Source organism: Pundamilia nyererei, unplaced genomic scaffold (genome assembly GCF_000239375.1).
Source record: "Pundamilia nyererei isolate P.nyererei 1_Seehausen unplaced genomic scaffold, PunNye1.0 scaffold00034, whole genome shotgun sequence".
In the NCBI taxonomy this organism is placed as follows: domain Eukaryota; kingdom Metazoa; phylum Chordata; class Actinopteri; order Cichliformes; family Cichlidae; genus Pundamilia; species Pundamilia nyererei.
Window position 1 is genome coordinate 965,289 of NW_005187435.1, and position 14,169 is coordinate 979,457.

The 14,169-nt window shown below is 39.5% G+C and overlaps 1 protein-coding gene across 3 annotated transcripts in view; it reads left to right on the forward strand.

Moving 5' to 3' along the window:
* arhgef10la (Rho guanine nucleotide exchange factor (GEF) 10-like a) overlaps positions 1 to 14,169 on the forward strand; it is a 113,193-nt gene that overhangs the window by 24,153 nt on the left and 74,871 nt on the right. Inside the window, exons 4-12 of one of the 3 annotated variants that reach the window (XM_005729674.1) lie at positions 1,864 to 2,024; positions 3,976 to 4,053; positions 4,147 to 4,277; positions 5,496 to 5,591; positions 6,333 to 6,441; positions 7,527 to 7,627; positions 8,024 to 8,101; positions 10,214 to 10,393; positions 11,500 to 11,616. In XM_005729674.1, coding sequence (XP_005729731.1) covers positions 1,864 to 2,024; positions 3,976 to 4,053; positions 4,147 to 4,277; positions 5,496 to 5,591; positions 6,333 to 6,441; positions 7,527 to 7,627; positions 8,024 to 8,101; positions 10,214 to 10,393; positions 11,500 to 11,616 — 1,051 coding nt within the window. The remainder of the gene's footprint in view (positions 1 to 1,863; positions 2,025 to 3,975; positions 4,054 to 4,146; positions 4,278 to 5,495; positions 5,592 to 6,332; positions 6,442 to 7,526; positions 7,628 to 8,023; positions 8,102 to 10,213; positions 10,394 to 11,499; positions 11,617 to 14,169) is intronic. The other 2 variants (XM_013910015.1, XM_005729675.1) reach the window with 2 other exon arrangements.

Here is a 14,169-nt window from a genome sequence, read left to right on the forward strand (position 1 = left end):
TAAATTCTTTACAAATCCTACCATGTGAATTCATGGATTTTTTTTTCACATTCTGTCTCTCACAGTTGAAGTGTACCTCTGGTGCAAATTACTGACCTCAGTCATCATTTTAGGTGGGGGAACTTGCACAATCGGTGGCTGACTAAATACTTTTTTGCCCCACTGTATATCTATATATATATATCTCTATATATATATATATATCTATATATAAATATATATCTCATTTGAAAATATTTACAATACCTTTTGTGTGTATATGTAGAGACATAACCAATGTCAAAGAGGAGTGCATTTAAAATTCCATCAAGCAATGCTTCCATTACAAAAACTCAGTTAATCTTACCTTTCCATAGTCCAAAAATCGCAGATGGTACAAACGCCTTCCTGCTAGCTTTGATCATTGTATGCGCTCTGCATGCTCCCGCAGTGAAAGATAACAGTTTGCAAGATTGTTGAATGCCAACAGTGTATTTCAAGCTTGCGAGGCTACCTCCCCAGCAGTTCCCATGGACAACATTCTTCTGGCACGTCTCATTTGTCTACCAGTTGCCCATCACCTTGAGTAGCTGCTGCTGCTGGTACTGGCATTGCAAGTGTTGCTGAGGTGTTTAGCTGAGAGACAATTTAATTAGTGTAGATGAGATTCTCCTACATGCTGGATCCTGTCATATTATCAGTCATGTGGGGGAGAAAAATGCCTCACTGGCAGCATCAACACAAGCATTGTGATAGCTGTATCAACACGATTCCCCCCTGTGGTGCTAGAGTCTGATTTTAATAGCTGGTTCAGGGCATGTTTTCATTCATAAAGCCAGTAGTAATTATAGTCAGCCTCAGGCATGACAGACGATGATATGACAGTGCTCAGGGACAAGTTAAGTGACTCAAGTAGCACACTTTGGGCTTTGCAAAAGTTCTTGTGAATAATTGAATCAGCAAAGTATAGCCCAGTTACAACTGAGGGTATCACTGTTTTTTTTTTTTTTTAATGGCATAACATTGCTGTCACAAGATTTAAACAATAATTCTACAATATGTAGCTTTTATTATATTTTCAGCATTGGTAGGAAGATGTTCATGACCAAAGAGCCTCTAAATACCATTAAAACAACCCCAACAACTCAAAAATACACAAAAAAGAAAGCAATGAGACAGGTTATAGAGGCTAAGCAGTCCTCTTAATTTAATCTTGGTTTCTGATCTGATTTCACAACTGCATATCGAAACACACAGTGACACAATGTCCACGTACGGTTTAGTGTTCATTTATATGATAGAAATCTGTGAAATTTTCCTGTTTCTGGTGGCTTGCTAAAAATTATGTTGACTTTTACTTTTGATGTTTGAAAACGCTTGATTAAACGAAACACAAATGAGAAAACAAGCTGAAATTATGTTAGAGACTTTTCTTTGGTCGTTGGACGGTGCCAGAATTCCCCAATGCAGCAAAAAAACTGTCATCACTTCCAACCCAATTTCTTTGAAATCAGTTTTTGTCTTGGAGAAACTTCTCTTAAATATCAAATAAGCACAAAGACAAAAGGGAAAACAAAACATCCTCTTTGTTAGAGGTAAAGCTGCACAGCTAGCCAAATTGGGAAAAGAATTCTGTTCCTGTTTCCGAAAGAAGTTACTTCAGAAACGTCACATGAATTTGACAGTAGCAAGATGTGTTCTGTCACACTTTAGGGAGTGTGCATTTGCATGCTTGAACAGCAAAGAACTATTTTCGACCACCCCCCACTCACCCACCCACCTCCAACCACTCTGCCTCCCCTTCCTCCCATTGAAATTAACTTATTATGAGGCACACAGAACTCGGTGTTAGTTTAACTGTGCTAATGTTTGGGTACCTTCCAGTGCCTCAGCAGCAGAAGCAGATGAGCCCAGTGCTTCAGTTCCTTGTGTAGGAGAGGAGCTCCGGGGGCTTCCTGTGGCACCATCAGCTGTGGTGTCCCCGGTCGATTCAGGAGACCACAGCAAAGAAACCGTCAAGCAAGGCTCGAGGGGCATCCCTGAAGGTACAAAGCTAAATTATATTGACAGTGAACCGTGCACCTTATATTGTAGATCAAGGGTTCAATTTCAGACCAAAAAAGATTAAACCTAAGCTTGCCTTGGGACTCCAACTCATTCCACCTATGTATTACAGTGTTCACATTGCGGATAGATCTGATAGAAAAACCAATACAGCCTCCAGAATTGGGTAAACAGTACTGCGGACCACACCATAATGAAACTGGCAATATGAATTGTAAACAGTATTTTGTTAGTATCACGCATTCCATCTCTTGACCTTGATCAAAGGTGGCAAGAACACCATATTACAAATCTGTGGTCATCTCATGGCTCATTGATTTCTACATTGAAAGGCCAGACACACATAAAGATGCCTTCATGTGTATAAACACATATGTACCCCTTTCAAACATATACTGATACAACACAGACTGACACACACACTCACACACACACACATATTCTGTGCCATGATTTGATTTCTACCCAGACATGACATGAATCCAATTAATTTAGGACGAGGATCAATAGAGTACCATTTCCATGAGGGAAAATTGCTTTCGGATTTCGACTCAGTCAGCAGTGCTGCTGTTTGAAGGTGGCTCAGAAACGAGAGATGTAAAGGAGCCCTGCAGTACTGCATGACGTTTTTTATGTCCCACCCCTCTGATGCATTTTCACACAGGGGCCTCTGCTTTAGTCTGAATGCGTACAATGCGGTTAAATTGATCAAATAATGGAAGTATATTAAACCTTTCTTCCTGATATCTAAAATTAAAATACAGAAAATGGTAGATGCAAGCTGACTTAAAGCAAGAAAAATGACTACAGTTGTGCTGATGCTAATGAGAAATTTATTACTATTTCACGCTTGCCACATTTTCAGATAAAGTCTTCAATTGTCGGACTTTGTATTTTGCATGTGGATTAACCTGCGCTGGAACCAAAGTTGTGTAGAGTCATTGTGAATAATTATGTTTTTTCTCTTTCTTAAAGCAACAATATATTTTTGTGATCATAGATATTATATGGATTAGAGTGTGCCTTTAGATGCAGTAAGAACTAAGAATGAGTTTATTCAAACGTCATTTTCTTGCTGTGGAGAAAAGTTAACTATAAAGTAAGAAAACACAGTGAAGAACTTCTGGTATACCACATTTAAAGTAAAAAGCCATGTTCCCAAGAGGCCCAGTCACTTTGCCGATATGCTGGGAGTCAGGCTGATAGCCCAACTCCAGTTGTTTTCTTCTCTGCTGTGAATCCTCTTTGAATGCACAGGCATCGGAAACCAAGCGAGGTATAACGAACATTTGTGGAGCTAATCCTTTTTTGTTGGGGGACAAAAGAGAGAAAGAAAAGAATAGTTTATCTTCTGGCTTGTATTGCAAGGTTATTTTAAATTTTAGACTCAATAATCCATGATAGAATTCACATCTTCAGTCAGATTAATTGAAAACAGTGATTGTTGCTGTTCAGGGTTTAGGGGAAAGTGTTGCAGACAAATCACAGTTTAAGACCAAATCAATAAAGCTCACTGAGCTAAATTAGGCTGAAACACTCTCAAAGCAGTTAATGACAAATCCTGCCAAGCGTGGAGAGAGAATGGGTCAATAGCTCAAACAAGCCTGATACAATCATCTTATGTCATGTAGGCAAAGCCGTTGTGGCAACAGTACACAAGATACACATGATATTTGGCAGATCTCCCTGTGAATGATGATGTTTAAATGCTGTTAATGCCATAAATTTGGAAATATTCTAAAGCTAAGTGACACCCAGAGTCTAAAAGATCGAGCATAAACATTCAGTCGGTGTAAAGCTCTGTTAGATTGTGTTTGCTGTTTTTTTTGAGAGATATAAAAGAATGATGTAACAAAAGCAGGTGCAAGTCAGAACAACAGTGTTTATTTCAACTCTCCTGTTTTACTCTGCCAACTCTATGCGTGACTGAAGCCGAACCCCCGACGGCAGAGGCTTCGGAGGTGATCTATGATGATGTTCCAAGCGAAGAACCCCTCTCTCCTGATGAAGGTTAGGAGCTGTAGACACCTATTCACTTTTTTTGCTTGCTTTCTCATAGATCTCATTATGCAGCTTCTGATGTGTAATAGCTCTTGTGTTTAGCAGATATGATCTATGAAGACGTTCAGAGAGACACTGGTGCGTTAGAGGCAGGCAACGGATGGAGCTCCAGTGAGTTTGAAAGCTACGATGAGCATTCTGATAACGAGGCCAAACTACCGACAAAGAGCAAGGTAGAGCCTGTGTGAATGCATCCGTTTCCTTCTCTACACAAGTTGTCATTTCTCTAGATTGTAAATGGCATCATGACTGACCAGGTTGTTTTGGTTGGTTTCCAGCAGATAGAAAAAAAAAAAATCCATGTGACTATTTCATCTGGTGCTTCTGCTGTGCAGTTGTCTTTATTAATGTATAGAACTGTAAGGAAACTATAAATAACATAAAAAATGTATACCAGGCTGTCTAGCTTTATACTTTCATTGTGGGATGAAAGTAAACACAAGGCATTTCTTTTTGAAAAGCCTCAGATCTCTTTGCCTCTTTTCTGCCAAGGATGCTGTTAATCAGTGTTCGGCTTCAGAGTGTCCTTCCACATGATGGCACTGTGTTCACATTCACAATGTGCTGCATTTCTTTTCATGCTTCACCAGCCTTTAACACGCATACACCGTTGCAGGCATAAGAAAAAATTTCAATCACTCTAATAAAAAAAAGTATTTTGCTCAGTTGAATCTTTATCAATGTATAGATGTACACCTACCTTTACATATTTTTACATATTGAAGGTGTTGATATAACTCCATGGTAATCCAAGAGAAGCTCAAGTTAAATTAATGCTTTGAGAAGCGAGGGAGACCATAGGTAGCAAAATGCTGCTTGTGAAGGGAGAGAAAAATGAGTTCAGGTAATTACACGAGGGTGTGCTGTGAAAATCCCTCCACAGGTCTCTTTGCAAACTTGTCCCAGGCCACTGAACAAAAGGAACGATTCAGCGTCACTGGTTTGACAATTAATGGCCCATTAGAGCCCAGTAACCCTTTTTGGCAAGTACAGCCTTGATCAAAAATATACTTTTTTAATTAGCTTCGTCCAATTAATTTTATACCAAGTATACCTAAAATTCTCATCTTACCGAAGAAACCTGGGAGACCTGCAATAGAGTTTTCTTATTTAATAAGTTCACTAAACTGCCTGAAACCCCTGCCATCCTTCTCTAAATCAAAGGCCATCAGTCTGATACAGCATAACCCCTCTGACCAATGCAGTGCTTCCAGCTTTCACTCTGCGCTTGTGATTAATTCCCAGTGTTTCGTTGCTTGTTTTGCCTTGATCTCTTTGCCTCCATTTCCCTTTTCTATTTCCTTTTTCCTGCTCTTTCATCCCCCTTTTGCCTTTTGTGGCTAAACACAACCCGCACCTATGCCCTGCCCTTCCTTGTCCGAAACCTGTAGCTAACTCCTGAAGTGCGTCGGCTGAGGGAACGGTGTGCCAGGACCAAACGAGAACTGGCCATGAGGCTGTCTGGAAAACACAACTATGACATCAAGGTATATCTCCAGCAGCAAGTGAACACAGCAATATCTCACCGTGTCTTTAGAGAGCTAAAAATCACTCTGCTAGATGTTTGCCAATAGGATTGACCCTGAGCTGAAATATGCTGTCTTGTATGCTCAGCTGATGTAAAGGCTTAACTGGCTTGCTATACCATCCTTCCCAACTTTCCTGTGGACTCTGACTTTAATTTAAGATTCCTGGTCAGTCTATTGGTCTCTCTCTCTGACTCTCTCTTTTCCTGCCTGGTTTAATATTAAGATATATTTGTGCAACTCATTAATTATTAACTAATATTCAGCCTATTTGCTTCCATAAACACTAGCGCAACTTGCCCCCAATTAATGACCTACTTTCCTGAAGTAGCATTGTTTAAAAATACTAGCACTCTGGGTATATTCTGGGTCTGTGGAGTCTTGTTGCAGGGCTATTCTGATACTAAAGGTGGAGTTTGTGGTCAGCTCAATTCTCCCGCCATGAGCTACGCAGCTCTGTTGCTCTCATGTGGAACTCTCTTACCATAATCTTCCCATGATACGCTCATAGACTCACTGATTAGAGCCTGTTCAGCGACCCACGGGGAGTTGCAGATGGTGAGATTCATGATGAGTCTACTGAGCGCCACTTCTCTCCATCTCTCTCCAGAGGTGCACAGTAGGTTACCAAGTTGCCACAGCATGGCACTTTCCTCATGCGCTAACACTCCTTTGTTGTCTCTGTCTGCTCTTTCTAACTAGGTTCAGCAGCTCATGAAGGCAGCAAGAAGCGGAACGAAGGATGGGCTTGAAAGGACCAAAATAGCCGTCATGCGAAAAGTTTCCTTCCTGCAGAGAAAAGATCAATTGGGTAATGCAGGAAAGTCTAAAACTTTGTAAATCTTGGTCAACTGGCTTTTGGGGATAGAAGTTATACTATGTTTAGGAAGTTATGAAGTTTGGGTTTTGTAACTCTTTACAGTTGACACTTTGAATTATAGGCAGTTGCTTGTATATAAAGCTAGCCAAGCCAAAGAAGTGTTTCAGGGAGAGAGAGTAGAAAGTCTTACTTTTTCTTTATACAAATCCCTTCAGGGAGAAATGAAAGCACTGTGAAAAACAGATCTCACTGATTATAACTATAATAAATAAAACAGACACACTTCCTCAGTTTTCCGACAGACAGTGTGGTCGAGCTATTCTTTTTTTTTTTTTCTTTTCTTTTTTTGATGCTGGAGAAAGCAGAAGAATGAAGCACCTCGTGCGCTCTCATATATGTTGCGTTATAAGGACCTTCGCTTAATGGATTAGCATCCATTAATGGAGAACTGAGCAGCCCCATAAACCACAGGCACTAAACCCAGACCTCCAACAAATCTTAAAGCCATCACAAAGAAGTAAAGAGGCCAGTGTTGCTATTTTTAGGTATTGATTGAAGGAAATCAACACAGCATTGTATTTCTTTTCCACCAGTCTTCTGTCATCGTTCCAAAGTCTTTAATTGGAATTTTGGAAGCTTCTGGTATTTATGTCTTTATGGTTAGTGGTGAAGTAGGGATTTTTGAGACTGTCGAATGTCTTTGTGCCAATGCACAGATGAGAATGTTTTGGGTTGTGTCTTTGCTGTCACACTCCTTTGTGCCTCCTTTACTCCTACAGAAATACAGTATTGTTTGATTATTTTTTTTTTCGTTTTTCTAAAGGCCTCTCTGCCTCGCCCGCTTTCACTCTCTCACTTCTTTCTCCATTGCGCTCCCTTTTCAGAGAGTACAGAAGTCTCTTCATATTTTAGAGGTAATAAACTTAGTGTGTCGCCGTTTTTCTCCAACTGCAGTGAGATGTGAGGGCTGCATTTTTGTTATTCTCGCTCTCCCTGCCTCAATCTCTGTCACATACGCACTCCTTAACCATTTTGTGTTATTCTCTTTTCTCCCCCCCATTTCTCAACATCTACAGAAGAGGAGGATGATGCAGGATATCTGGATGTGGCTGTGTCAGAAGTGAAGCATCCTCCCCCACAGCTGAGCCCGATGCCAGAGGGGCTGACCAGCCACCAGGTACATCAGAGGGCTTTTTGTCACAAGCTTGTGCATGTTCTAAACGTCACATCTTTATGGTTATTGTGTTTCCAGTTGAGGCTGTTAATTGTATTTATTGTTTCCGCAGTATTTACCTCACACTCTATACTTTTCATCCTCTTTCGAAAAGCGTTGCGTTTTGTATCTGGTACAATAGTTGCTTTCATGTCAAACAAATCCAGTGATTCATGCAGTCTGCTGCAAACCTTGTTCAAACAAACCTTCCTGTCTTTCAGTGTTTTCCTCCTGTGACAAACATATTATCATAGTTCAATCCATCAAACTGTGCCATGCTTAACTGAAAGCATACACATACTTCTGCCCAATCATATCTTCTTTGCGCTAGATCTCCTGACTGGTCTGTTGTGTGCGCAGGTTGTCAGGCGCCATATCCTTGGCTCCATCATTCAGAGTGAGCGCAGCTACCTGGAATCTCTCAGGAGAATCTTGCAGGTAAGCTGTTTAGTCCAGTTGTCCTCTTCTGCCACATGCAATATCATCAAAATTTAACTGTTATGAATTACACTGAAAAGAGAAGCGGCGGTATCAATCAAATTATCGAGGTGTCTCAGTGTAAATAATCCTGATAAAATACCCATCCTCATTTTTGTGATGTTGTACCGCTGCCGCGGGAGAGAGGCAGAGTTGTGGTTGCATAGAAGGGGGTGGAGCTTCTCGTCCTTAATCTTCCTTTTTGGAGGGAAAAAGAGTTGTTATCTCCTAATCGGTGAAAAATAAGAGGCGCACCTACTGAAATTGAATAAACAGTGATCAGTGGCTTCACAGCAAAATCCTTCATTGTAAAGATAGAATGGGCTACCTTTGTTCTTGAGTGACATGATTGCTTATTATACATAGGTTGGATTAGCTCATTTGAAATTTCTCTTTTCTTAGTCAGAGAGTCCTGATAAATACAAAAATAGTATCTTCAAACATATGAAAATAAGAATCTATACCTGCCACAATTAGATACAGAATTGTAAATCCATTATTAGAACTACATTCTGTATTATAACATAGAAAAACTACTTTGCAGTTATACTGAGCTGCCTAGCAAATTTTTTTTATGTTAATTATCAGTTTGGTGGATATGCACAGACAAGACTTGCAAAACAACTAGAAGGGCTCTTGGAGAGCAAATCCTTTTCCAATGCCAATGCCAATGCCCTATCTCCAGTATTAGCATTGAGTTATAATGCTCATTTCCAGCTCCATATTTCCTCTCTCAGACCCTCTTTGACATCATACACATCCAAGAGTAGAAGAAAAATGTTGGTATCCAGCCATTTAGAGCTTGGCACGAGTTTTTGGTTCATAACAATTACTTGCATATACACTAGCTCATTATTTTAAACTTTGTCAGCTGTAATAAGAGTTGCACCCAGCATGTAACAAGTGTATATATGACAGGAAATACAGAAAAGCATAATGGACACACTTTAAAAATTTAATGGACTCTTTCCCAAATTTAATGGGTTCTTCCTTCAGATAGATCTGTCAACTCAATACACTCTGTTTCCATCTTCAGTCTGACAGTGCCTCAACTCTAGCAGACATACAGCTGTGGTCAGAAGTTTACATACGCTCGTCATAGGCAATAACGTCATGGCAATTTCGGGCTTTTAATGATTTCTTTGAACTGTTCTTTTTTTCAGAGTGGAATTTTTATATAGCATACATCTTTAATGACTTGGTTGCACAAGTTTGAATTTATTTTGGATTTTCTGTAATCTATACAGGGTCAAAAGTCTGGCTTCAAATATATACGTGTACTCGCTTAAATCCTTCGATTAATAGTGCTGAAGGTTACATGTCTTTTACTTGACAAGGCCAAGGTCTGTTAACTTCTCAATTTAAGGAACACAGCAAAGACCTTAGAAGGAGAATTATAGATTTACACAACAGCCACAGATTCCAAGATCATCAGTTCAAACAACTATACCTAGCAGAGATCACTGTGAATACGGGCATCTTTTATATACCATCTATGGTGTACGAGGAAAAAATGATCAACATGGTTACTGCATTTGATTTTATTTTCTGTTAAATAACATTTTTATCTTTAACTTACAGCTTACACATTATATCTATACTTCAGCAATAACAGGTTCAAGGAAGTTAATTATCACCCACAGAGCATCAAGGCATTTCTGTACGCTGTATAGTTCAATATACCCATCAGTGCTGACTGAAGAATTAAGCCTCTTTTCGCCATGTTGTTTTTTTTAATCTATAACTGCTGGGAGCTCTTTTTTGTCATTATTATTCTGGCTTTTGTGATTACAGGTCACATTGAGTTCTGAACATGTTTGTTAGTGGCAAATGCTATTTTACAATCCTTGAATTACTGGGCTTCCAGGCAGAATAACTGAATTTTCTTTCTCTCCCTGATTCACAAGAAATGCGTCAGTTACCCTGCAGTTTATGTCTGTTTATGCTTCTGACAAGAGAAGTGCTTAAGAGAGTGGATTGCTGGTCTCTCTTAAGAACCTAACCTCCCACCCACATACTGTATATTGATATACAGAAAAATGAAAACACAATTTTCTGTCACAATCTCCCCAGGAGTACCACCGACCACTGATGGAAGCTGATCCGCGCATCCTGAGCCCACGGAAAATCCGGCCTATATTTTACCGAATCAGGGAGATCACCCAGTGCCACTCCATGTTTCAGATTGCACTGGCATCACGTGTGGCTGAGTGGGACAGTACTGAGAAAATCGGAGACTTATTTGTTGCATCGGTTAGTGTGCGTGCATGTGCATGTTTACGGTGTGTGCGTGGGGCAAATAGAAATGAAACCGGAGGATAATTTGCTGTCTTATACACGTTTGTGTGTTTACGTGCATTCTTTGTTTGTTTCTAAAATGCAATCGAAGTCTTGCATTGTGTCTAGAGGCACTCATATTGTTTTTACCATTTCTGGCTAACATTATAACAACGGCTTTGCTACCAGAGTTATAATGAGCTACAGGTTTTAGATTGAGCAAACAGGCATAGTTTACTCCAAACATGAAATCAATTACAGTTGTGATGAATATCCTCGATGCATCCACTGCTCTCTGGGATGTGTGTTTACAACTTCTGGCGCTAGAATAGTAGTGTTCAGGAAGAGCTTTCCTATGTGAGTCTCAGCCATGTGCTCACCCATAAGGTTGGCTCATTATTTGCCTATCAGAGGGGCTGATTTGACTCCCTGCACTGCTGGCCATTATAGTGCTATTCCATTGATATCATAATGCCTACCACCAAATGAGGACACATTGGAAACAAGAGTACTGGGACTGCGTACTCCTCACTGAGCAGGTCTTTTTCATGTGGTAATGTACCTGTACCTGCAGGGCTTGTTGTAATATCTGAAAGGCAGTATCCTGAGGGGCAGTGTGAGCAAAGAGGGTTAAATCCTTCATGCAATTTGCCAATTCCCCACTACACCTCATACTGCCACTATCAGCTGCCTGGTGTGGGTTTAATTGAGGATAGAGAATAAATGACACAAAACGGACACACCCCCTTCCCCCACACACACTCGCTCGCTCTGCCGGCTCATTCCTCTTTGCCCAACTTCTCAAATGGCTCGTGAAGGGTGTTTTTCAGTAACTGCAATGGTAAACAAACCATTTTAAAACACTATACTTAAACATCCATTTCCTGGCTTCTCTTTACATTAAAATTAAAGGTTGCAGGTCGTCCTGCAAAATGGATGGTTAGTCATTTGAGATATTAGAGGAAATTACAGGACAGTGGATTCTGCTATAAAAACCAAAACACGGTAGAGCCTCTGCTTGTCTAGCTGTTGCCTCCGATTCAGAAAACGATGCTTTCTGTTTGTGCTTTCTGTTTCTACAGTTTTCCAAGTCCATGGTGCTGGATGTATACAGTGACTATGTGAACAACTTCACTAATGCCATGGCGCTCATTAAAAAGGCGTGCATGTCCAAACCAGCTTTTCTGGACTTCCTAAAGGTGAGCTCCGACCAGAGTATAGTGTGCATATTTGTCTTATTGACAGATTAATATGAATCATTTGTGTTTTAGCTCCTATTTTTTCCCCCCTTTTAGTGTTTAGCAAACGCTGAATCTAGCAAATCCCCAAATCTCATTGAGCCATATAATTAAATCATACATTTTCGCTTTTTCAAACATACAAATAGTTAAGTTCATAAAAATGTGGTTATTTACACAAAATTGGGATTCAGCTCATTGATTGTATTAAATTATGGTCTGATTTAGTGTGTATGCGTGTGTGCGATTTAAAGGCTCTGCTGTTTACTTAATGTTTCAGGCATTAATTAGAAATCATGGGCTCACGGATAGGAAATAAAGTACCACAGTGTATGGAGGATGCCATGAAATGATTTAACAATTCCCTCTGCTCCCAGCATTTACGCATGAGTATGACCCAGATCATTGAGCTGTAATGCTGATTTACAGAACCATATCACCCGGCTGACAGGCTTGCATGTTACTCCAGATAAAATGTGTCCTGTTCTTTCTCTTGAAAGGTTCCTCTTTCTCTCCCACTGCATGTTGCACCTCTTACTGCCAATGGGATGACAAACAAAATTACAAATTACATGGACATAAAGAAGAAAAAACACTGAACTCATGAAGGTTTTAATGGGTTCTTTTTCAAGTATTGCAGCAGCAGTGACATTATCATGTTATTTCACTGTGACAGCAAAATGACAGCTATAGTTGTAGATGTGCAACTTAGTGAGTTCAGTACACATCAGTTGATACAGTGATTTACATATAGGGTTAAATCAGACAATACATAAAATCTCAGAAACACTATGACTGTAAGTAGTCCTCGTTGATTCAGCTTTGCACTAATGGTACTGTTAGACATTTTGTACTTACCCGCATTAAAGTGTAGCTTAATCCAGATCACAAGTTCCGTTAGTAGAGCAAATGTGAAGTGAGCTTGTTCTTGGATGGCAAGACTTGTTATTAACCCTGCTGGAGATGTCACTGGCCTAATGTAGTTCATGGCAGCTGTGGAGGGAAGTGTGCACTTGATAGGTCCAGTCTTGCCCTATTCCCCTTTTTTCACATAAGAAATTGATGTCAATTTCTAATGTGAAAAAATAAAATACTTTCCCCCCCAAAAAAATTAACATGGGGGAAAGTTCAATCATTTACGTCATGTCGGTAAATGCTGAGGCATCTTGCTGTTTGATGTTTAGGTTGCAAACACAGTTTTAGGCAGCAAGGTAAAAGTGGTTATATTTCTGGTGACATTGGCAGGTGCTTGCTTTAAAATAAAATAATTTGATTGATTGATCATACATGTGCCGATCTGCTATGTGCTTTTTGCCTCTTCCTCTCCTGCTTCGTAGCTCTGACACAGCAACAGATACTTTGCAGACAGTGGTTTGAATGACAAAACGGGGCTTTGTTGCATCATCCTACATTGTGGCTGTCACAAAGTACAATTTATTTTCTAGATGTCATCACAGAAACAGATGTTTTCTCCTTGGATACCACTTTGAACTTTTTTTTTTTTTGCTTTGGATCTCATTTTAAGAACCTTGATGTGGTAATCAGAAGTTAACCCTTGTATGGTGTTCGGGTCTGTGAGACCCGTGTTCAGTTTTTTTCAAAAGAAAAATTAAACAATTAATTATTTTTTCACGTGTAAATGTGTTGTGTCTTTCCACTCACTCCACTTGATTATAACTGATTTATTTATAACATTTTATATAAAAGAAAAACGAGAAGCACATTAATTCATAAATGTGATCTAACAAAGGTAAAGGGAAAAAATTAACCATGTTTGCTGTTCATATGTCTTGTAATTGGGATGAAGTAAACATCTGTTGAGTAATTTAACATAAAATTGTTTGATAGTGTTAATTTGGAAAGCCAAAACTCTAGCGGGTCCACCAGACCCATGAACACTGGCTGAGTAACAAAAATACGAACACCACACAAGGGTTAAAATGGTGGTGGAATCCCAAGTTTTGGCACAGCAGTGCAGTGGTTAAATGACTAAATTAGAAATAGGCCACAAAGCAATTTGTACTTTGAGCTCCAGTTAATTTGTTTTCTTTGGCACAGTCTTTGATTATTGGCTGTGTTCAGCAGACCTGTGCTGGTGGTGCTTTGAAGTTTACTGCTTTTTGTGTTTTAAACCTCTACCTGGTAAAAAGCCAGTGTAAAGGTGAAATTCAACAGCAAATAACACCAGTGAGCATTACCTACTTAAAATTCATTGAAATTGATAACTGTTAACAAACAACAACCATTTGGAAACAAGCGCTGCATAAAATTTGCTCTCGTTTAAAAAAAAAAAACTGCATAGAATGATTAATAAAATCTGATAAATAAATCATTTTTGCATTTCGACCACCATATTGGAATCCCCCACTGATTCTGATTTAGCACTGGTTTAGTGTCACGTATGTCTGTTGTAATATCTCTTCAGTTAACTGTAACCTAACCTGACAATAACCGTGGCCATTGCAGTCTATTTACTGTCCAGGAACAAAAATCAAAATCAAAGGAATCCAGTTT